This window comes from Mesocricetus auratus, unplaced genomic scaffold, assembly GCF_017639785.1.
Source record: "Mesocricetus auratus isolate SY011 unplaced genomic scaffold, BCM_Maur_2.0 Super-Scaffold_4256, whole genome shotgun sequence".
Lineage (NCBI taxonomy): Eukaryota > Metazoa > Chordata > Mammalia > Rodentia > Cricetidae > Mesocricetus > Mesocricetus auratus.
Genome location: NW_024429182.1, coordinates 129711628 through 129737125, shown reverse-complemented (window position 1 = coordinate 129737125; position 25498 = coordinate 129711628). Strand labels below are relative to the sequence as shown.

The 25498-nt window shown below is 45.6% G+C and overlaps 1 protein-coding gene across 2 annotated transcripts in view; it reads left to right on the top strand.

Annotated features, from left to right (window-relative positions):
• The window catches only part of Adamts17 (ADAM metallopeptidase with thrombospondin type 1 motif 17), a 307470-nt gene that overhangs the window by 158812 nt on the left and 123160 nt on the right, over nt 1-25498 (top strand). For both annotated transcript variants that reach the window (XM_040730601.1, XM_005083951.4), the window contains exons 11-12: nt 17994-18095; nt 19669-19814. In XM_040730601.1, coding sequence (XP_040586535.1) covers nt 17994-18095; nt 19669-19814 — 248 coding nt within the window. The remainder of the gene's footprint in view (nt 1-17993; nt 18096-19668; nt 19815-25498) is intronic.

Sequence of the window (25498 nt, the reverse complement as noted above, 5' to 3'; positions counted from 1 at the left end):
GTATAACCTTCGAGGCTCTCCTGCAACAACCTACATTACTATAGATCCCAAAGTTTCCACAACTTCCCAGAGCAATGTTACCATCTGGGGACCAGATATTCAAACACATGAGCCAATGGGAGATGATTTGTACTTGAACCACAATGGCTGCACAGAGAACCCAGGAGACCTGCAGAGAGTCCTTCTTCACCACTCAGCTTGTAGCAGTGTGGAAAAAAAACTGCCCAAGGCAAGGCAATTAACTATCGTAAAGAGTTCCAGGGGACTCTCAGGAGTTCTTGCAGGCTTCAGGCAGAGCACACAGGGTTCTGTTTCAGAAGCAGTGCTGTATTAGCCTCCCACTAAAATGCTGCTCTGAGATGATCAAACATGGTTAATTTACATGATTCTTGGGCTAGGAAGATGACTCAGTTGGTAAATTGCTTGTCATGCAAGCCTGAGGACCTGCGTTTGGATCCCATTGCACATATGCAAGCCCGGTGTAGCCGTGTGTGTCTGTCACCCCAGTGCCCGGGAAGAAGGGCACACAGACAGGCTTATCTCGGGATTTGCACACGTGCACACATAATATGTACATGCGTCACACACAATTTTTAAAATTTAAGATTTACCAAATTTTAGAACAAAATTCAGATAATAGAAACACAGAACCTCTCATTACTCAAAAGTCAAAACTACCATGACCACTATCAGCTAAAATACAGACAGACAGGCAAAGCAGGAAAACGCATCCACACTGAGCGGGAGTCAATAAAATCTGACCTAGAAATGACACAGACAATATAATTACCCCATGTCAAGGACACGAGAACAGCAGGTACAATAACAGGACACATTAAGTGCACACGTGGCTTATGGGAATGGTGTCTCCCTGGGACTTCTGGAATAGAATGCTGCAAAGTCTTAGAAGGGTCTCCTGTATGGGACAGATGGCAAACTGGACGTTATAGAAGAGGGAGTTAGTAAGTTTGAACACAAAGCAACCAAAACTATTTCAAAATGAAACACCAAGAGGAAAAAGACTGAAAATAAAAAAATTCCAACCAAAATGACCTACTAAACATAAAAATAGTCCCAGAGGCGATGGAGAGAAGGTGAGGATGACAGGCTAATGGCTGAGACTTGCCAGGTCTGATGAAAATGTTCAGACCAGTGAACTCCAAATACGAGGAACAAGGAAATCTGAACCAACGTTCATCATGATCCAAACATTTAAAAATAGTGATAGGGGCCATCAAGGAAGCTCAGTGGGTAAAGGAGCTTTTTGCCAAGCCTTATGACCTGAATTCTGTCCCCATGGCCCACACTGGTAGGAAAGAACTTACTCCCACGTATGCTACCCCACACGTGTGCACGCACGCTCACACACACACACACACACACATACACACACAAATGAATAAATAAATATAATTCAGAAGCAGTATTAAAAGTGAAATATTAAAAACAGCCAGGTTATTAAAGACAAGTATACAAATAATTACAGTGCCTTGCTCATTACAAGCAGATAAGAGACTAGAGCAGTTTCCTAGAGTATTGAAAGAGAGAAGTCTGCTAACATAAAATTCTGTACCCAGCAACATTATCTTTCAAAAGCAATGGTGAAATACAGGTTTTCTGTTACAGCAAAGCTGGAAAACCTCAGCATGTGCAGGCTGCACTATGAAATAATATCTTCCTTTCAGCTAAAGGAAGATAGTGGGAGAAAAATCTGCTTATAAAAAAGAATGAGGAACCCTAGAAATAACCTCTAAGTGGGTGAACATGTGGTTTATATTAACGTCTATACATGTCTTTAAAATATCATTGATCATTTTACAAAAAAGAACAAGAGTGTTCTTGTAGTAGACCTCCACATTCAAAACCCCAGAGCTTGTGAGTGTTGTTGTAAACAGTGTAGGTGACTTTTTTGGGTGTGATTTAATCATCTCCAGATGGAGACATTGTCCTAGATTGTCTGTCTGGGTCTGAGAAGCTCAGGAGGGTCATCCAAAAGGATCTAGAGTGGGTGAGTGATAAAGTGACAGTAGAAGCTAGAATTGCTGTGACAGGAGGCAAGGATGCAAGTTCATCTACATAAGTTAGAAGAGGCTGGAGCACCTCAGCCTCAGGACGGGACCAGGCTTGCTGCTATCTTTTTTTTTCAAGAGAATTAAGTCATTTATTGATTACACATGATAATGGATGACACACAAGCTTCATTCCCATCTGTTATTTTTATCTCATACCGTTATTCAATTGATATTGCATAGGGTGTGCCAACAACCATTTTATAACCAAATTGTGGACTTTGCTTGGATGATCCTTTTAATGGTAAAACTCATTAATCAGTCACAACAATGACTGGCAGTTTAACTACACCAAGGTTTTTTAAGACAATGGCTTCTCCACCCAGGCAATCATACATAAGTCCCAAATGGAACTTGGCACCACCCTGAAGGAATTCTAACTTCACACTGTTGGGGAAGTTTACCAAGATGGCTTCAGAGTAGACTAACTTTACACAGCACAGAAGGAAAAGGAGAAGAGGAGGAGGAGGAAGAGGAGGAAGAGGAGAGAGTAGGAGGAGGAAGAAGAGAAGGAGGAGGAGACACATTTATTCAGCATCATGATCAGACTATTCCATTTAGCAATCAACAGCATGGGTGAAAAAGGTCTACAGTAAACCCCTTTGTTGGAATGCTTTACATTCTCCACAGAGCAGAAACTAGAATAACCTGTTATACAATTAGTCACAAATTGTATACAGTCCTGGAGTTTTTTTGCCCATCTACATGAGTATTGTCTAACACATGTCTTCTTTGTAGCAGCCAGGCCCTGCCACCACTGTGCTTGGCTGAGTTCACAAATCTGTTGTATGTAACCTGTAACTTCCCTGTCACTTCTCTGGCTCTCCTCTCCTGCTAAGCTTTGTTCCCAGCTGTAATTAGAACCTCCTGCCACTGCCACAGCTACTGCTGCTGCTGGAACCTTGGTTTCATGGTTTAGTGAAGTATTGGCCACCACCACCATAAGAGCCTGAGCTTCTGCCCCCAAAGTTTCCACCCTTCTTTGGTCCAAAAATTGAAGACTGATTGCCATAATTGCCTAAATCACAGTAGCTTCCACCACCTCCAAAACGGCTTCTATCGTTACCAATCCATCATAGCCTTCCCCACTGCCACCATATCCACCACCACCACTGAAGATTCCCCCTCGACCAAAATTGTCTTTGCAGCCAAAACCACCTCCAGGACCACCACCAGGTTTCCGGAACCACTTCGACCTCTTTGGCTGGAGGAAGCACTGGCCATCTCTCGCTTTGACAGAGCTTTTCTCGCCTCACAGGGGTGGCCGTTCACAATATGGTATTTCTGAATAAAAATCTTGTCCTCATGGTCATCAAAGGTGACAAAAGCAAACCCTCTTTTATTCCCCACTGCCTCTGCCCATCATGATTTCAGTCACTTCAGCTTTCCCATACTGCTCAAAATAATCTCGTAGGTGCTGTTCTTCAGTGTCCTCTTTAATGCCACCCACAGAGATCTTTTTCACGGTGAAGTGGGCGCCCGGTCTCTGGGAATCTTCTCCTGAAACAGCTCCCTTAGGTTCCACAACTCTCCCATCCACCTTGTGTGGTCTCGCATTCATAGCAGCGTCCGCCTCTTCCACGGTGGCGAATGTGACAAACCCAAAGCCCCTGGATCGCTTGGTGTCTGCATCTCTCTTCACCACACGGTCGGTGAGTGTTCCCCATTGCTCAAAATGGCTTCTTAGACTTCGTCGGTTGTTTCGAAGCTCAGCCCTCCAATGAAGAGCTCCTAGGGTGACTCGGACATAGACATGACAACAGCAGGGAAGCGAGAGCCTTCAGTGATGCTTCCTCGGCCTCATCTACAGGCATATGCTTGCTGGTATCTTGACTTTAGCCCAGTGAGAATGATTTTGGACCTCTCATGCCTAGAACTATCAGACAACTGTGCTGTTTTAAACTAGTAGGTTAAAAAAAAGACTTAATGATTTATTATAAATACAGTGTTCTGCTTGTTGCTTGTATGTATGTCTACAGGCCAGAAGAGGTCACCAGATGGTTGTGAGCCACCATGTGGGTCCTGGGAATTGAACTCAGGACCTCTGGAAGAGCAGCCAGTGCTCTTAACCACTGAGCCATCTCTACAGCCCCTAGTAGTTTGTTTTTAATCACCAATGGAAAGTCAATAGAAATTCGCCATTAAAAACTAACACACTCCCTTAAAGTCATGACATTTTCCAGGAGGAGAGGATTGGAAGCATGGTGTTGCAAGGTTTTTATGCACGAGGAGGAATACAGTAGCCTTCCTTGACCACAACTTTATTTTCCAAGGTTTCAGTTACCCACAGTCAACCAGAATCCAAAAATGCTAAGTAGAAAATTCCAGAAATGAGCAACTAGACAGTTTTAAATAACTTTTGCTGTTACACTGTTACAAGTGTCATTTTGTTGGTAATTGTTGTGAATCCCTTGCTTTGCTGTTTAAATTCAATTTTATCATAAGTATGTGTAGGAAAGAATCAGTATGTGTGTTGTTGGGTACAGTTGCACATCTGCTGTTCTAGCAAAAGACAGATTTAGTAAAGACTGACAATGCCAGTTATAAAACAACCAGTTAGCAAAGGAAAATGCACGTAACTATGTATTGCTCCTTTTAAGATTATTAAGCTCATTGGAAAACCATAGAAAGATGGATTTTAGATATGTATTGTAAACAGCACTCCATCCCCCTTTAGACAGTAAGGCATTGTGCGTGTTTTCAGGGTCCAGGACTTGTTCCATATAGATGTGAGACTTTCTATAACCAGTAACTCTCCCTCACCGTCCTGTGGAGTGTACCAACTGTCCAGTCCTCACACCAGCGGTCTCATCTATTACTGTCATCTCAAACTGTCTCCACACCCCACTCCTGATTTCAGAAAGAATGTGCTGTATGCTGGAGAGATGGGCTCAGTAAGGAAAGCACTTCCTGTCCGAGCCTGAAAACTTGAGTCTACGTCTCCAGAACCCACATAAAAATTGAACACACCAGCACGTCTGTAATCCCAGTGCTTGCGTGGAGACATTGGAGGTGGATGTAGGAAAATCCATGGGAGCTCATGAGCCAGCTAGCCTGGTGTACGCAAACATGCAAACAAGACAGGCCTTGTGTCAGACAAGGTGAGAACCAACACCCAGCATTGTAATCTGAACATGCACATGCGTGCACACACACGGAGAGACACGCAGACACGCACAGATTTTTAAAAGCCATGCTCCAAACCACTTTTGGTCCCCTCCAATAGGAAAAAAATCTACTTACTTACTAGATGTCATAAAACAAAAGAAAATATGGACAGGCATTTTAGGAGAGAGAAAATCATGCAGGAATTACAACTTCAAAAATCTGGAAGAACCTCTCTTTTGAAAGCTGCATTCCTGTGTGGGAATTAAGAATGCTGTCTGGATTCCCAGGCCCTGAGCTCCCTGGAAGACATGTACCGAGGGGAAGTTCACAGCCAGGCATGGGGCTGAGACCCAGTGTAGAGCTATCATGGAAAACTTGGAAAGGCATCCGAACATTAATGAGACAACTGTGTGTATTGTGTCTGTCTGTCTCTCTGTCTGTCTTTTGTTTCAAACATTTCTAGGGCTTTAAGCTTACCACTAAAAATAATGAACTAAGAAGAGACATTGGACATGACCCAGGGAATAAAACCAAGACATCAAGGAAGAAGGGCTTGAGTGCTTTCTGTTTTTGGAATGCAGAGCTTAAAACAAAGAATGAAAGAAACTAGGTAGCTTGCATTTTGAGACAAACACCAAGCGTCTCCACACTTGTGTTCCCTTGTCTCTGCTCTGCCTTCTGAGGAACAAGTTTTCCCGCTGAGGGCTGATAGGGTTGCTCAGTGGGTAAAGACACTGGCCACTGAGATGAAATGAATTCAATCCCAAGGACCCACATAGTGGAAAGAGAGACCTGCCTCGCCAATCCTTGGACCTCCGAATACACGCCACACCATTCACATGCATGTGTGTGTCACATGCATTCACACTAACTAAATAGCAAAAGGAAAGCAAACATATAAATAAATAAACACTTAATGATAAATACATAAACAAAAGTCCAAGTTCTGCTTGAAAGGCCAGCCTAGAGTGTGTCCTAACAGAAGGTCGCAGGCAGGGACATTTCTCATCCCTTGATCATCCTGAAGGGATCCCTTGGATGCTTTCACTGGACTTCTGTGAAACAGGCTGGGAAAGTGATTGCAACTTTCCCTCCTGCTCCTCACTTCACCCATGTGGCTGGTGATCCGCCCTTGCTGCCATTCAAGTTCCTGTGGAGGGCACTGAGATTAGGAATCACAGACACCTTCACTCTGGCTAACAGCTGTGACTCTCCTCACACACTACCACTTGCCCTCCCCACAACACCAACATCACAGCGACTGTCATACCCCAGGCCAGCTCTTGTCATACTGTGTGTTTATAACATATGTTACAGGCCAGTGACAGTCAAACCTGATGAACTGAGTTTCATCCCCAGGACCAACATGGTGAAAGGAGTTCCAAGTTGTCCTCTGGCCTCCACAAACACATATATGGCATCTGCACACTGAAACACCCCACATACATACATACATACATACATACATACATACATACATACATACATAATGTATTAAAATTTTTAAACCAAAAACTCTCAATCTGTGTCACTGACAAGGAAATACCTTTTTGTACTTAGAACACACGAATTTCATTGTCTCCCTGCTAGTCTTACAAGTCTCATGTCCTTAAGCTTCAGCAAGCACACTCTGAGAAGGGATGAATAGGCGTCACTAAATGTTCAGAGCCTGGGAGAGGGCCAGGCAGGATGGCTTCTGCCTATGGTAGGAAGCCCCCAGCTGCCCTGAATTCTTGTTCTTTGGGTAGACAAAGTTTTCTTGTATGTTCTTCTCCTGGCAGTCACAGCACATAGAAGTTAAGAGCCGTGCCCTTGCTCATAGGAAACATCGCTGCAATTCGTGTTAGGAGTTGCCGAGACTTCAAGTGGTAGCCAGGTCTCTGCTTTCCCGAACATTTGCATACTTCAGAACCAAGAAAAATGAAAGCACAGTCCATTTTCGTTTATAGGGTTCTGGAGGGCCCATCCCATCACCGCTGAATCTTCCGTGTCTGTCTGCAGAATGCTGGTATTGTAAGGCTCGGGGCTGTCTATGGAAATATGAACTACAAAAAAAATTGGCATCAATAGCTGGCATTTGTTGTGGAAGTTACTGGCAAGTAGAACTGTCTCTTCTTCTAGCCAATGGTAATGTGATGTTTTTAATTCAATAAAGCATTTCGAGAAAGTCCAAACATATAAGTTATAAACATTGGAGGGTAAATATTTATTAGAAAGGGGAAATGAACTTTATGCAATTAGCACAATCAATCTTCTTTACGATTACAAGTTCCTCCTGACCCCCATCAGCAAAGTCATTCCTCAACAAGGCTCTAAAGCTGTCAGTGGCTCTGCCAGGTGAGGCCAACGGCGGGAAGTGAACTGTAGGCACTGTTAGCTGGAACTGAGAGAGTTCATTGCTACTGGAGCCAGGGACAGTGGGTGGGGACACAGAGAGTCCCCAGGGTCACTGCCTCACAATGTCCCCAGTGGTCCTTAACAGGACAGAGGGAGCCCCTGCGTGCCTCACTCCGGCACCTGGGGATCTGAGCTGAAAGCCCCCAGGGTGATGATCACCCCTGTCCACATGCCACTTGTCACTTAGCAACACTCCGCTGCCCTGGAGCCCATGCTCTCCGGAGGAATTGCACAAGCCACAGTTGACACTGGCATGGGTGTGTCTACACACCATAGTACTCACAAAGGAGATAGTGTTGAGCCTCAGAGCTGTGAGCCGACTGTTTCAGGAAGGCAAGAACAAGCGTCTGGAGCAGTCACAGTGAGAGCGCACGCTCTCCCACATAATTCTCCCTCCTTTATACCACAGCACTAGCATAGCCTTGGGTACACACTGCACAGTGGTGACAAAGAGAGTCTCCCTGGTCAGGCTGCCTGCTCCAACCTCCTGTCTGCAGCTGGGAGTCATAGGCTTTCTCTGCTTCAATCTGCTAGTCTGAAAGATGAAAGAATAAGTCCTATGGCCTATCATCAGAAGTTCACTGATAGATGACCTAACATTTAGCACATAACACACACATCAGTAAGGGTTGCTGGCTCTATTTCTCTGTTACCTTGGCTCTTGGACCCAGCAGGTGAGTGGCAGATGCAGTGTAGTTGGCTGTCACATTGGCCTGTCCTTCTCTCCTGCATTTCTGTGTCCTCGTCATGTCTCCTGGTACCCTGGAAGGTTGGAACCCCCAGGGATGGCCCTCTGGCACGTGCTTAGTATGTAGGTCAGCAAGCAAACTCCCTGTCCTCCCAGTACTGGCAAGCCTCTTTTGTGTCCTGCTGAGAGGGCCCTGGAGTCTCTCGGCAGACACAGAGATCCCTGGGTGTCCAGGAAACCTGGGTGCTAAAATTCCACAAGAGAACAAGATTCGCTTCTCTAATGTCAGTCATATCTCAACCTGGAACCACCTCAGAGCCTCCTCCAGGGGCTGGAGGAGCTACTGCTGCAAATCCTGTCTTACCCTTTCTCAGGGAGATGGACATGATTTCAGGTCTCTGTCTTGTTCTATAGCTCCAGGACTCTAGGATTCCTACAGTTGGTCTGGGTTGGAAACTACTGGTCTAAGTAAAAATCTGTCCCTTCCATGCCAGTGGACCTGGCCAGAGCAGGAGGCTGGCAGAGTCCAGGAGCCTGCCTAGCCCCCTCTCAGACAGGGCTGTGCAGCCGAATGTCTGACTGCAAGCTGCCTTGCCTGTCTCAGCTCCTGAAGCTCCTGGACTTTGGCAGAAGTTGGCCTGAATTTCCAGAAGTGTTTGAAAGCTAGCAGTAGACAGTCTTCTCAAAGACCTCCCCAGACAATTCAAATTGTGTGTTATCTTTCACTCCTTAGCCCCTTGACAGTGTAGTGCCCTGGTCCCAGACCCCATCCTCACCCTGAAGCCTCAGACCCAGCCAGGTGGTCTCCACCAGCCTCAGGAACGTGGAAGGAGAAGCCACACCCTGGACACACCCAGGATAAAAGGCCTGTGCCACTATGACACACTCCTGTGTTCTTTTTGAAAGGTCCACTTAGTACAGGTAGTATGTGCATAGGGGTAGGACCATCTCCTGGGACATGGGTAGCCTCTCAGGGCCCATGTCCTTAAACAAAACTGAATCATCCTCCCCAGTAGCCATCAACTGCCAGTAGTTCCTCACCTAAGGGTGGGACTTCTCCCCCATCTGTGCAGGGATTTTTGTCTGGTTGATCCTAGGCAGGTCTTGTGTATACAGTTTACAGACAGAGTTCATGTGTGAAACAGCCCTGTGCTACAGACATCCACTACCTCTGACTCTTAGAATCTCTACGCCTGTTCTTCTACAGTGACCCCAGGGTCTTGTACAGAAGGGGTATGACATGGATATCTCATTCAGAGTGAGTCTTTGCATGTTGACCAGCCTCTGTGCTAATAGCCATTGGCTGCAAATTGAGAGATGCATCAAACTATAGGTATAAAGATAACTTAGGAGGATATAGTTGCTAATAGTTTGTAAACATGCATTGTGGATACTAAATAATTATAACAAAGAGCATATTATCAGCTTTCTGGTACTGGTAACAAAATACCAGAGGTGATAAACTTAGAAACAGACCATGTATATTTTGCCTTGTGATTTCTAAGTCTTCAGCTCTTGGTCTGTGGCTTTTGGTAATCTGATGAGGTAGCACATCAGAGTAGGCAGAACATAGCAAAGCCAGCAGGGGTCTTCTTCAAGGGTACTACCCCCAATAACCAGAAGAGCCCCTTACTATCCTTACCTCTTAAATGTTCCATCATTTTCCAACAGCGCCAAGCTGGGACCAAGCCTTTTAGCTCATGAGCCCTCTGTAGAGATTTCAGATTCAAAATACAGCAAAGAGTAGCCCCTCCACAGACACTTGGCTTTCGGTGTGACTGCCCAGATTTATATTAATGTTTCCCGAATGAGCAAAATACGCGCAAGCGTTAAGATCTGAAGCATGACTGCTTGTGTAAATCCTTATTCATTCACGCATTAGCAGGCCCATATTTTTGTGACTTTTTTTTCTCTTGACAATGTCTTAGAGTTAGTCATTATCAGTATAAATGGAATTGCTCCACTTAAAGTTACCATAGCTTGTGTTGTGTTTTATCTTATTGTGAGACAGTTTTAGAACCCAGGGAAATGTTGTAAAAATAGTAAATTTCATTTACCAACTTCCCATATGTTAATATATTCCATAATCCTAGAAGAATTATTAAAACCAGGAAATTCGCAAAGAAATGATAATACATAAGGAAATAGATATGTTTAACCTGATTTGAACATTACACAAATGGCACATGTATGAAAACATCATGCAGCATTCGACAGTATATATACAATTTTCATAGAAATTAGAAACTGAAAGGGCTAGAGGAACAATTCAATGGAAAAGGCTTGTGTAGCATGCTCAAGTTGCCATGTTTGATCCCCAACACTTAAAATGTATTTGTTGTTAAAAATGGGAAGTAAACTTGTTGCAGTCTGAGAGACTGCATTGTCTCGCCTGTTGCCTTTTCTCCCTCCCACAGTCCCAGCTGGGATCCTGGACTGAATCTACTCTTCTGTCCCCTCATCGTCCCGTATCTGGTGGGCCTCAGTCTCTCCTTATTGGCCACGGCTTCCATACTTTTGCTGAATACTGGCCAGTTATTTCACGATTTGGGCCCTTCCTGTGCCTTCATTAGAGTGGGATTATTCATTGCTTGGAAGGATAACCTGAGGTGGGCGTTACAATGGCAAATGATACTGTTACCTTTAGTCACCAGGCTAGGTGCCATCTCATAGGATTCTCCACTGTAAGGTACAACTTTCCCTTTTGCATTAGGACTGAATCTGTCTGTAACAGGATTTCCCAAGCCTGGCACTGTTGACTTGTTGAGCTCGATAATTCTTTGTTGTGTGACGTACAATATGTGTACGTCAGGGGTTTAGCAGAATCCTTGGCATATACTCACCTTGTTGGAAGAGTGGAGACTACTCCTGACTGAGCTGTGACAGCTAAAAACTGTGTCTTCAGAAACCACCAAATGCCCTTTGAGGTGCTCAGCTGCCCCTGACAGAGAGCCTTCAAAGAGGCTTTTATTTGCACACTTTCACAAGCTTTGTGGGAGAGTGCCTCCTTCCCCTCACCTTCACTCCATCTTTTTAAATATATCGCAATTTATGTATTACTTATATTTCATGAGCATTGGTGCCTGCGTGTGTGTGTGTGTGTGTGTGTGCGTGCGTGCGTGCGTGTGTGTGTGTGTGTGTGTGCGTGTGTGTGTGTGTGTGTGTGTGTGTGTGTGTGTGTGTGTGTGTCGGTCCCTTGGAACTAGAGTTACAGGCAGGTATGAGCTGGGAATTGAACCTTACCACTGAGCCATCTCTCCAGTCCTGTCACCCCACCTTTCTCGTCGTTGTCCATCTTGAGTATTTCATTTCAAATTGCAGGTGAAACTCAATTTCTTATGTTAATGAGTTTGAGCCTTTAGCTGTATATTGAAGAACCAGTGCGTTCTCCTTTCCGGGGACTGTTTTTTTTTTTTTTTTTAGTTTAGTTACATTGTATCACTGAGACATTTAGAAACTGGTTTTTAGAGATTTTATCTATGAAAGAAAATGGACCTTTAGCTGAGATAACTTTTCAGCCTTTTTTTCCAGCTCAGTATTTTCTTTTCCTTTTTTTACTGTCTTATGCTCTTGTGTATGAGGTAAACTCCTCTCTCTCTCTCTCTCTCTCTCTCTCTCTCTCTCTCTCTCTCTCTCTCTCTCTCTCTTTCTCTCTCTCTCTTTAAATCTTGGGATTTGTCCCATGCCCCAAGTGGTCTTCCCACTCCTAAACTATAAATAAATTTACTTTTGTGGCTTCTTCTTTTATGTTTATGAATTTACATTAAATTCCTTAATACAGCATCATTTGATGTGTCTGTGCCTGAGTATATTTGTGAGTACATGAGGGTTCAGGTGTTTGTGGAAGCCAAAAGAGGGTGTTGGTCCTTGGAAATGGAGTAACCTAGTGTGGGGGCTGGGAATTGAACCCAGGACCTGTGAAAGAACAGGAAGTGTTCTTAACCACTGATCTATCTCCAAACCCCATGCCTTATTCTTTATTTCTGGATTTTCCAGTCCATTCCAACTAATCACATCATGCACTTAATGTTTACATGACCGTAACTTTATAAAATATTTGAATACATTGAGCATGTGCTTTTCTCCAGTTTTACTGGCGAATTATTCCTTGCTTATTTCCCCATGTGGTCTTCAGAATATTCTCACTTAGTTGGAAGTTGTGTGATTATGTCAAATTCAATTTCATTCTTTGGTAAATTAACTTAGGGGAAAGTATGTCCTCATACATGACTCTGAGTCATCTACAGCAACATCATGTTCCTTTACAGGACTTCAGGATGTCTTCCCAATCCACCCTCAGAGAAATTTTCATTTGTCTGCATACAGATCTTACAGGTTTCCTCTTACATTTCCTTCCACAAAATACTTCTGTTAAATGAGGCCTTTTCTCCCATTATATCACTGAATTGATTATGTCTCATATTACATAGGGGTGCAGTCATCTTGTTAACTAAACTGCTTGGATGCTGTACATATTCTGATTGAGTAATTTCATTTTCTACTTACATGATTCCTTTTGCCTGTCCATTAATATCCTCTCTGACCTAAAATAACAATTGGTAATTCTTTCCTTCTTGACTCTTCGGGGGAATGCATCTAATATTCCCTTATGAGATGGATATTTATCAAGTTTTAAAAGTATATATTTGTTTAAATCTTATTTAATAAGAATCACAATTGGATTTTATTAGATGTCTTTTTATTATCCATGGGGAGAACAAGTAACTTCTCATTTTTTAAAGTAACTTTTTATGTGCATGAGTGTTTTGCCTGTTTGTATGTTAAAGGCACCATGTTCATGCCTGGTGTCCATGGAGACGCACAGAGGGCTTCAGATCTCATGGAACTGGAGTTACAGGCTGTAGTGAGCTTCTGTGTGGATGCTGGGAACCAAACTCAGTTCCTCTTCAAGAGCAGCCAGTGCTCCTAATCTCTGAGCTCTCTTCCCAGCCCTCACATCTCACTTTATTTTTTTTTTTTTTTGGTTTTTATGAGACAGGGTTTCTCTGTATTGTTTTGGAGGCTATCGGTCCAGCCCGGCCTCGAACTCACAGAGATCCGCCTGCCTCTGCCTCCCGAGTGTTGGGATTAAAGGCGTACGCCACCACCGCCTGGCCTCACATCTCACTTTTACGTTAGAAATATGCTGAATTTTGTTAGCCTGTTTCCGTAAATTGTACTTGGTCTTGGTATATTTTATTCAAATGTGCTGGTAAATAGTATTTTGAGTCTTTTCGACATTTATTCACAAATGAGTTGAGTATGATTTTTTTCTTAATGCTTATTCTGTTTGGTGCCAGTGTTACATTGATTATTGTTTAAAAAATGGGGCAACATCTTCCCTTCCCCTGTTCCTAAACTTTAAGGATGTTGGTGCTGGCTGCTCTTTAGAAGTTAAATAGAAAGTACCTGTGAGAAACACAGTACTAAGAACCCTTCGGGGTGGCCACGGTGCTTCTCTAGGTGTTCCCTAGGCGGGGAGAAGGGGGGAGGGAGGGAAGGAAGGAGGGAGGGAGGGAGGGAGGGAGGGAGGGAGGGAGGGAGGGAGGGAGGGAGGGAGGGGAAGAACCAATTAGTGTGTTCACTCTGGTGACAAAAATCCCTGACAATAAACTTAAGTGGGGAAGTCTTCGGTCCTGCTTACAGTTGGAGGGAATTTGCTGTCATGGCAAGCGTGGTGGCGGTGCTGGAGACACCCAGTGGCACTCCATCCACAGTCAGGAAGTGGAGCACATTAACTAGGAGGAGGCTTTCTCCTTCTTTAAACAGTACAACACCCAACCAGCTTTGCCCTTTTCTTATGCACTGCAACACTGATACTCAGGAAGGGCACCGCCCACTTAAACATCACAAGTACCATGAGCCCTCACAAGTATGCTGGAAGCTAACCCAAGCTAGATAGTCCCTCCCAGGTGTGTCCAGAGGTTTGCCTTAGGTGATCCTAGAGCCCATCAAATTGATAATCAGTTTTAACCACTGTAACAAGTGAGTGTGTGCGTGCGTGTGAGGCCAGAGGACAAATCCAGCCTCAGTCACTTACCACATTGTTGTTGTTGGAGATCGGGTCTCAGTATGTAGTCTTGGCTGGCCTAGAACTTCCTATACAGACCAGGATGAACTCACAGAGATCCTCCTGCCTCTGCCTCCTGAGTGCTGAGACACCATGCCAGGTCTACCTTTTTGTCTGAGACCACGTTTCTCCCTGAATGCAGACCTCATTGTTCAGCTTTGACTGGCTGGCCAGCAAACCCAGGGATCCCCCCAGCTCTGCCTCCCCAGGGCTGAAATTGCAGTCACAGGTGGATTCTGGGGATCTGAAATCGGGTCTTCACTTTCGCACCATTAGTGCTTTACCCACCGAGCCATCTCTCTGCTATAGACAGGCTTAATGTCAAACAGCAGATCCACTATCCAGACATTTATATAAAGTGAGCCAGGTGGCCTCTGGTCTGCATTTTAGTTACCCCTTCCTTCTTGTGCCTGTTTTCTCCCCCCTTTCCTGAATAATCTAGTAAATGATTTCTCTGGTTCACTTTTCGGCAGAGACCCAGCTCTGGGGGTTTTCTTTGGATCCTCTGCTTCTTAAACTATAAAATTATCATTTATCCATATTCTGTTTTGATCTTTTTGGTGGTAGTGTTCACGCTTGCAGTACTGATTATGGAAGCAGAGTTCTGCACACACTGAACACACGCTCTGTCCACAGTCCCTTTTAACTTCACAGGGCAGGGTCTTATTAAATTGTCCAGGCTGGCCTTGAGCTCACTCTGTAGCCAAGGTGGACCTTGAACTTGTGATCCTTCTGCCTCAGCCTCCATAGTAGCTGGGATTATTCTGTGGGCTTTTGTTTGTTTGCTTAAATTGATTTATATTAGTCCATCTTAAGCATGTTAAAATTACTTCATTCTTACTATTGTATTTTGGGATTCTAAATGTTTCTTCAGACACCCTATATATCTCTATGTCTCTTCCTCTCCATTATTTTCTTCACTATCTGCAGTTTGGGTTATAGTTTTTTTTCCCTTTGGACTGGGAAATTCAGACGTTTGCACATGACAAGCTTATTTATTCTCTAGCTTTCATTTAAAAAAAGTTTGCAGACAAAATCCCACCATATTCTACTGTCCTGACTGTGATCCACCCGCTCTGATGCCGGTGAGCATTTGCCTTGCTTCTACCTTAGCAGTAACACAAAGCGAATTGACACAACATTCCTGATGTCGTTTTACAACATCTATTCAGATTTCTTTCCAGTATATTTTTGGGGGTGGATTTATAAAGATGACAGTGTGTAATGCCTGCAACAAACATGGATAGATTCTTTTCCAAAGCTGTTCAAAAAGTTCCTATGTCTTTGTCAAGAATTCTTGCTGTGCATTGGCTATGCACGCCTTTAAACCAGGCGGCAAAGGCTGGGATCTCTGTGAGTCCAAGGACAGCCTGTTGTACAGAATGAGTTTCAGGACAGCCAGGGCTACACAGAGAAACCCTGTCTCGAAAGGGAAGATGAGGAAGAGTAGGAGGAGACTTCATCGTTTTCAGTGTATATAGAAGTATCTAAAGATGGTCTTAGTTTTCCTTCGCCTGATGGCTGAAGAGGTTTCTACATGTTTTCAGATGCTTAGTTGCCATTTAAATATCATAATATGAAATACCCAAGTCTTCTGCCCATTTTCCCCTGAGATTTTTTTTCTTATTTGATCTTTAGTAGTTTGGGCTTATTGTTTTCATTTTTTAAAAATGTGCTAGATATACTTTGTTGGTTACATGCATTGCTAATACCTCCCCATATATTGCAAATACCTTCTCTCATATTTTATACTTGCCTTTTAATAAATGCGCTCTTCATTTTAATGGAGTAGAATTCGTTTATATTTTTTTCTCCTTCATTGTTGGTATTTTTGTGTCCTGTTTAAGAAGGCTCTGCCTAACCTCCCACTCTTTTGGCTTTGATAATTAGGGAAGTTTCATGAGAGAGCCCTGTCCATAAAATGCCCAATAAACAGATTTCCCCTCCTCCTTCCCCTCTCTCTCCTAATGTGGCCATTATTTCTCCTGACCCCAAGCACTCCTGCCCCTAACGGTGCTCCTGGGTCTGCCTTGCCTCGGGACCACGTGTCTGAACATGGCTGCAAGAGTCTGGAGGAACTCTTAGTGAAAGTGCAAGGAATCAAACATTTAATGAGGTGCAGTCGTCTTTATGGGAGCAGCTGTGCCGCTCTCCAGATTCTCATCTTTTTACCGGTCCACGGAGAGGTAAACAGTAACGGGAACCCGCAGGCTTTTCTGGACCCACGTGTGCAGGATCCCGCTTCAGTCACCGGCCAGTTTGAAGGCTCAGACCAGCTCCCTCACACTTGAAGAGTGAGAAGATGTGAGCTTTCCTTAGGCTGTTGTAAGAGCCTTCCACCCCTCCCTCTGCTGCTTTTCTTCCTTTCTCCTTCATTTTTGTCCCTCCAGTCTCTACACATTTCTTTACTTGAGACTCACAGTTGCACATCTGTTCTGTGCAGATGCTTGATATGGCTTGGAACAGCAGGCTTCTAAAGTGAGCACAGCACACCCTCTACAAACCTCACTGTCACCTCACTGTGCCATGCTGCAGGGGATCCCTCGTGTTGCCTGAGGGCCACCAGCTGTCCAGTGGCCACACAGTGAGGTGTACGGTCTTCCATCAGAGCTCAAGCTTCTTAGCCTCGATTGGGTCTGGCATCCTGGAAGTGCTGTGTCTTTAAAAAGTGCCTTAGGAACATCTGCTTCCAATTTTCAGACCATGATCATGGTGAGGATTTGGGTGCAAGTAGTTTATGTGGGAAGCGATCCCAGGCAATACTATGAGGGGCCATCTACAGGGAGAGAAGTGTGGAAAGGTACACTGATGGGTTAACTCACCAACATCCTTGGGCAATGGGACTGTCCCGCTGGGACCCCTGAGCAACATGTAGAATAGCTCAGAATCCCTCTCCCAGTGGAACAGGCTCAGCCAGCCCCATCTCTATGGTTGATGGTCCTGTCTGCTCACAACTCCCCTGGGGAAGAAGAATAACTGTGCCTGCCTTGGTAACTTTGATAATCCGTCTCATTCTGAACACTCTGTCAATGTCCAAATGTCTTATTAATTACAGTTGGGAGTCTGTCTTTTTAGGTGCCCATTCCTGTTAGTAGAATTGCTGTAATACTGTTTGTGAGTGTTCCAAGTTTTGCTAGGTAAAATACTGTAAGAATTTATGCCCAGCTCAGCAGAGGGATAAGCCAGGCTGGGGGAATAGCAGGCCACCTCTGCACCCATGAGAGGTGCTTAAGCCCTACCTTGCTCACCGTCCAACACACTCGCCTGGGACCCTCGCCACGGAGCTGCCTCTAGTGAAGTTAGGCTAGGACTGTCTCTTGGATGCTTTGTCAGCCCATGGCCATCTGCTTCATCCCTAGCACTAAATGGAAGGGATCTATTTAACTAGCCAGCCCTGGGAGGCACCTCCCAGAATTCCGTGAGTTTGGAACTCCTGAACTCAGTCCCGTGAGACAAACCCTCCAAGGAGTAAATGCAAGAATTCCACTTCGCCTAAGAAGAAGCCAGTCCACATTTTAAATTTCCAGACTCGGCCCTCCTTTCTCCCCATGTGTTTCAAATCCCACATCTGAATGGTAATTGTTCCACGGCTTGACCCCAGCTGTGACCTGCATCTGGGCGTGCTCTTGAGGCACTCACGGTTGCTTCTTTTGTCCCACAGCATCTGATGTGTGCTGGGCTGTGGTGCCTGGTAGAGGGCGACACATCCTGCAAGACCAAGCTGGACCCTCCCCTGGATGGCACGGAGTGTGGGGCGGACAAGGTAACACCCAGGGTCTAGCAGTCCTGGCAGGCAGCCTCACACCTCCTGGACACGGGAGCCTCCCTCCTCGGGGAAGGCAGTGTGCACTCTGCTTAGGATCCTCAGCAACAGCCCTGGACACAGTAGTAACGCCAGTGGGGGCCACTGCTCGCACATGTGTCTACAGCACCCTGGTTTCTTACAAATCCGGAAGGATCAATTGCTTTCTCGATTTTTTTTTATTATTAAATGAACTCTTTTTGTCACACAAGTGAATTTTTTTTTTTTTTTGGTTTTTACGAGACAGGGTTTCTCTGTATTATTTTGGAGGCTGTCGATCCAGCCTAGCCTCGAACTCACAGAGATCCACCTGCCTCTGCCTCCCAAGTGCTGGGATTAAAGGTGTGCGCCACCATTTCCAGGCTGTGAATTTTCTTAAAGGGAAGGTTTTTAATGAATCGGTATTAAACAGAAAGCCAGTTCTCTTGCCTTACATGGATGAGAATCACGTTGTCAGATTCTATTTAAATTTCAGACCATGAGCTGGTCCTTATGAAGGGGGAGGGGACTACATGGGCTTGAGGGGAGGTAGGGGGAGCCTGCAGCCCCTCAACTTTCTCTTTAGTCTTCCTTGCAAGCCTTGGTCGGTTTGTTGTTTCCTCTTCCCTCCTCCCCCTTCTGCTCCTCCTAGTCCTCCGTGCTCCCTCCTCCCAACCCCCTCCTCCTCTTCTCCTTTTCATTCCCTCTTCCCCTCCTCCACCCTTCTCCTCTCCTCCACACCTTCCTGTCTTTTCCTTCTGCTCTTTTTTTTTTTTTTTTTGTCCCTCTTGAGATAGAGCCTCTGTTTATAGCTCAGGCTGCCCCTGGAATATGCTGTATAGCCCAGGCTGGCCTTCACCTCACAAATGCTGGAGTTTCAGGCCCTTTACCACCATGCCTGGGTTACTGTAAGTCTTGAAAGAGCTTTGTAAAAGAAGGATGTCGTGTTTGTTCTGATGCTATGCTCGGGGAAGCGCTGGGTCACACACTCTGTGAAATCTGATTTTGAGAATGACTTTCTTTATTCTCAGAAGGAACCAAGGTGCATCTATCAACCCACAGCTATCCCACCACCACCAGCAGCACCAATCTGACTAGCCCAGGCTGGCTTCCCATGTGTGGTGCTCCTCCTGTCTCAGTGTCCCACGGGCTGGTTTTAGAAGCATGACCACACCTGGCTTTGTCATTTCTAAGAACTAAACGCAACCCTGAAACCCTGGCCTCAGATCCTGTAAACGTTGTCTTCTGGAGAGAAATACACATGCATTATTCATCGTTTACACACCCTCGTTCTGTTCTCACGCCACGTGGGTCAGTCCTCTTCCTGAGAACTTAGAAAGTCTCTGTAGAGCACATTTCCTGGATAAAGTGATGGCACGCTCCAAACACCAGGGACATTACCAGGCACCAAAGCTGGCCAAGCAGCGTTAGCAAGCGTGCACGCCCTGAAACACTGCACTTCCAGGGAAATGTCAAAATGCATTTTGACACCAAGGGGGAATCAGTCCTTTGGGGCACACGTGGCTTTGCTGAGTGTGGCCTTTGTGTGTTTCAGTGGTGCCGGGCTGGAGAGTGTGTGAGCAAGACGCCCATCCCAGAACATGTGGACGGGGACTGGAGTCCATGGGGCACCTGGAGCATGTGCAGCAGGACGTGTGGGACAGGAGCAAGATTTCGGCAGAGAAAATGTGACAACCCCCCGTAAGTTTCCCCTCACACCCCGCTGCAAGGGGCATCCCATCCTGCGGTTCTTTCCCTATAATGCCAGGAACTGTATTATAAAGACAAACAGGGTAGACTAAGGTCGAATTTGAGGGCCTTGAGTATGGTGTGTCATCTTTGCTGGAGCTTTCTCTGAGCATGGGGACACAGTAGAGTCCCAGGGCAAGTTGGCTCCATTATTCCTTGCTTGGCTTTGGTATAAAGACTCCCTGAGACAGACAGATGACAATCTGTCTAGCCTGTGTCATGGTCTACTTAGATGAGGGCCATTCTCAGAAAGCCTGGAGACCTTCCAAAAGGGGAGGCTGACCTTCGACTCTCTGCTTGAAGATTTGGGAGTAGGCTGAGCATCTGTCTATGGATTCAGTGTTCAGCTAAACTGTTTTCAATTCTTCTTCTAAATCTACTTGGCAGAGGAAAAAAAACTGATGTGTTTTTCTAAATCGCTTTTTATGGACTATGATATACCAAGACCCCTCCTGTTCACCCCAGGACATTTGCTCTGGAAAACTCGGGGATAGATTTTTATGCTCTATTATAATAATTACATCCCCACGGGTTTTCTCCTTCTCAGAGCTTTCCCAATTTTAAACGTTCCCTCTGACCATCTGCTTTCTCTCTGGAATGTCCTTAGTCAGACCCCATCTGTTTGGAGAGTGAGCAAATGATAAATTGTGTCTAAACATGAAATGATTTTCCACAGCAAAGTCATGATGATGACTAATTAGCAGACACCTCTTGTTTGCAAAAACTCCCTTTACCCAGGATGCATAGTTAAATCATGGGGGTGGGCCACGCGAAGTTGATGCCTTAACTGTCCAGGTGATGCCAACCAAGGCTGGAAACCCTCTTCATAAGGAGAGCTGACATACATAGTTTATTGGGTGGCTGTCACATGGTATTTTTCAGTTGTTCTGTAACAAATAGCATTGTGCAAAGTGTCTTTTTCAATTCAGATGCAGCTGAGTGTCTGGTACACAGTAGGTGTTTAATGTGTTAGGAATGGCTTTCTTAACTGAAAGCCTGGGTGACATCTTACTAGTGACGGAGATGATTAAAAACTTTCACCTGAGTGGTGGGAAATGATTGGAGGGTGGGCTATTTTTTTTAGCATGGCTCAGTTGAAATAATGTCTTGGGCTCTGAAAGGAGACGTGTGGGTTTGGATTCATAGAACTGAGGTTTGGGCCCCAGCTGTCGTGGCCATTGGCCTTTGACCTCAAGGAAGACTCTTCGGTTCCCTAGGCCTTAGTTTCCCCTATGAGAGGCCACTGGCATGTAAGAGGAGGAAGAGCCAAATGTGAAAACTGGAACAGACCGGTCTTCAAGTCCAAGCATGCTCCTTACCCCACAGCACCTGGCAGTTTTCACTGTCCCACCTGCTAAAAATTGTAAAAACGTGTGGGGATGCTGATACAAGTGTGACATTTCATATGTGGTCCTTACCATCAGCTCTAGCAGAAGGACCGGGAAGGAGCTACCTGCCTTGTCCTTGTACCTCACAGAGCTGCGTTACAGCTCAGCACAGGGAGGGAAGGGCTTGTGTGAGGTGGGGAAGGCTGTTGGAGGTGCTCCATTTTAGAGCTCATGGACACTGGCCTTCTTCAGCTTATCACAAATGTCTACTCGTATCAGGTGGTACCCTGTAAGCATCACACGGAGCCTCTAAATGCTCCCCTTCCCCTCCGTCCTGACAAGCCGGGAAGTTTGGTTTGTTTGGGTGACAGCTCACCTCTCACGAAGTTCCCAGTACTGGGAAAAATGGACGAGGCAGTCACTGTTTTAAGAGACCAGTGTTGTCCTTTGTCTTGCTGTGGTATTGGCTAAGATACCCTGAAGGAGACAACCTGCAAAGGACACTTTCCAAAGCTGTGTGTGGCTTCCTACCTGGGCTGGCTCCCTGTCATAAACCTAGCTGCAGCTTGGCCTATTACCCTGAGATACCCAGAGGGCATTCATTGTGCAAGATAGTCTCCTTAAGACTCCCAAGTTCTTAAAATTGTGTTGCTGTACCCTCTCTGGCTGGCCCTGCTTCTTGTAGCCAGACTCTAGACCCATCCCTCCAGATCCAGTGACCTCAGAAGAGAAAGTGCTTATAATTCTTTTTCTTTCGGTCATCCTCATTATCAACCAGCACCTACCATATCCTACTTGTACCAAGACCCTCATCGCCAGCCCTGAGACCACCATGAAGTCTATCTCTTGTTCACCTGTCTGTGTTTTATCACTGAGGATTAAGAGAATCGAGAAGGCGGCCACACAGGCAAGCTGCAGGCTTGGGGGGTCTTCACACATTGCTGTTAGACAAAGGTGCTCCTTCGTGCCCAGTCTCTGCTGGCCTGATGGCTGTTGGGAGACTGGGGATCAAAGCGTACCAGAAAGAGAAGGCCACTGTTTTTGTCCCTTCCAGGCTTGTCCAGGCCTGTGTTTCTTTTGTTATTGTTGTTATTGTCTTGTTTTTGCTTTTTGTTGTTGTTGTTGTTTTGTTTTTCAAGACAGGGTTTCTCTGTATAGCTTTGGAGCCTGTCCTGGACTAGCTCTAGTAGAACAGACTGGCCTCACAGTCACAGAGACCCCTGCCTCTGCCTCCCGAGTGCTGGGGTTAAAGGATGTGCACCACCACCAGATGCTTTTTCAACAGGATGCATTGAGTCTAAAGAATCCTGGGCATGGGTTTACAGCAATGAGCAATGACAGATAAAACCCTGCCCGCCCTCCCAGATTGCCGCTGCCCTTGTAAGCTACACTCTCCTCCCTGCTCTCTTCTACCTCTCCATATATATCAACTCCATTACTGCCTTGCTTAAGGGCACAGACTACGCCCATGGCTACCCTTTTGTCTCACATACAGCATTTATAGCAAGTCTGGTGAACCGGGGCTTCACAGTTACCATGTATCAATTCCCTAAGGCATTGTGGAATACATGGACTCTGTCAGTAATTAGCCGGGCAGTCCTGCGGGAGAGGCTTCCTTTTTATCCCCACTGCCCAGATGCATAACTGAGTTCTTAGATGACATGCCCAAGGTCATCCAGGTAGGTAGTAACCAATTGGAATAGGGAGTTCAAAAAAAAAAAATCAAAATCAAGGGCATCCACGTGGTTGGTTCCTCCTTGAATGCCTGAAAGAGGATGTGTCCCCTGTATTTGTCCTAACTTCCAGTGGCTCTGGTGGCCTTTGTCCTCCCTGGCTTACAGACTGTCTGCCTGCCCTTTCACCTGGTCTCTGTACCCTCTCTTCTCCTGGAAGGACTCTTACCATCGGATTTCAGGCCGTGTAGCCTGAGATGTTCTCACCTGAGATCGTGATGTACATCTCCTACTACCCTTTTTTCTTTTTCTGAATGAAGTCCCTTTCTCATGCTCCAGGCCGGCGTATCTCAGGAGACCAGCATGGCCACCATTCAACCTACTCCCACCCTGAAGCATCTTGTCCACTCTTCAGCCACAATGATCCAACCCAGAACCTTCATCAGAACTCTGTCCCGGCCCTAACTTGCCTTTGTTGAGTTCCTCAGAGAAGCCCCTTCCCTGACCACCCTGTTTAAAGTGGGGTGCAGCTTCACTCTGAGCACCCCCAGCATTGCTGCGCCTCTTGTGTCTCAACTTAGTTGATTTTGCTTTGCTCTTATTGCTTTGGGCTTTCTGAAGGCCTGGGGCAGGCTCCACCTTCCCTTCTCTGCCTACAGCAGAGTAGCAGCTCAATAAAATACGCTGGGACATCTCCTTGCTTGTTTTCCGAGGAGACACAATCTTTCTGCCCTTCCCAGACCTCCATAGCATGTTACTAATGTTTCCTTTCCCTTCAGAAACACAGAATTACCAAAACCATCAGGCCAAATAATAGGTCACCAATAAGCCACCTTACCTGTATAGAGTCTTCAATATTCTAAAAAGTCGTGCAGTGTGGTCCACCCTTCCCCTGCAATGCTGTCACTCACAGCCAGAAATACCCAGGAATAAGCCTGAGCATGTCACCCATGCTTTGCCTATTTCAGCTTAGAACATGACCTAGTTTTGGTCCTGTAATATTGTCATCTTGGTCATTAGTCTGATAATTCGCTATGACCATTCAGCTCCATTTCCTGTTGGGAATGGGAACAAGTTACCCTGTCTTCCTGGGAAATGTTCTCCAACAGTCTATCCTATCTTCCTGGAGCCAACCCAGGTAAGGAGAAAAACATAGTCAGACTTTGGGCAGGTGGATTCAAAGCAGCCTTGGTGTTTCCTGAAGCGACTGGCTCAGCAATGCAGGCAGTTAGGGCTTGCAGCGTAGGGCCTGATCTTGAACAGTGCCTATGTGGTGACTGTTACAAAGCACAGCTGATCACGGCCTCTGAGCCAAGTTCTGACCGCAACAACATACTCTCTGTCTCACTCCTTAAATCAGACAGCTTTCTGCCCTGATACTTCAGGAGGCTGGCCAGAGCTCGCTGCTGTGTACAGCTTGGACATGAACCTCTCCCTATGGCTTTCTCTGCACATCCCTGGACCCTTTCCCTCTATTCTGCAGCTGGTTTATTCACTGTCCAAAGATACTGGCAAGAGAGTTCCCCATCACCCCACCCTTTTTTCTGGTCCTGGCTTTTATAGCTATTGGTGTTTTACTTCCCAGTGTACACAGAGGGGGAGCCATCCTTCTTTTGTTTTATTTGTTAATGCTTATTTTCTTTATTTTAAATTTTTTATTTTATGTACATTGGTGTTTTACTTCCCAGTGTACACAGAGGGGGAGCCATCCTTCTTTTGTTTTATTTGTTAATGCTTATTTTCTTTATTTTAAATTTTTTATTTTATGTACATTGGTGTTTTGCCTGTATGTACGTCTCTGTGAGGGTGTCAGAGCCCCAGGAACTGGGCTTACAGACAGCTGTGAGTGCCATGTGGCTGCTGGGAAGTGAACCCAGGTCCTCTGGAAGGAAGAACAGGCAGTGCTCTTAATGTCCACGTTTTTACACCAGCCTCCCAAGTTTGTTCTTTCCCACCATTCGTATTGTTGTCGGTCAGGGTTAGTGGAAAATTGACCTCTGTTTTTAATCTGATGCTGGGTGACGGGGGAAGGCTAGGTGCACGTGTGTGAAGAGCAATCTCTGCCCCAGCACCTGCAGGATGGAGTGAGGCGCAGAGGTGAGGAGCTGCAGCATCAGGACCGCTGCTGCATTGTCACCTCACGGCCACAGCCAGGGCTGGGGGAGCAGCTGGTTACTCCCTGGTGCTCAGTGGAGGGAAGGGTGAAGTAGAGTCCTGTGACTGTGATTGGCTTTGCTTCCCCAGTGAGATTCAATGACCTGGACTTTCTATGGGTTATTCTTTTTTTAAAACAGTGAGTTACACTCATGGCTTAGATACTTTTCAGAGAGGACCTTGGAATTGTTGTTGCCCACAAGGTGCACCAGCTGACGCCACCTCTTCCAGCCTACATGGATTTGTATGTCCTGTCCTTCCCAAGCAAGAGCATACCTGCCACTGCCTAATCTGCCAAGTCTACCGTCTCCTTACCTCTTCTATCTGTGGCTCTGTGATGCACACCCTAGGAGGAGACCAGGAGAGCTTCAGAGGTAGATGCAAGTCACCTCACAGTCTACACCCGCTTCCCCTCAAAACCTCGCTTCCTTATTCTCTTCCTTCATTTTTAAACATATTCATAAAAGTTAAGCCCACAGGG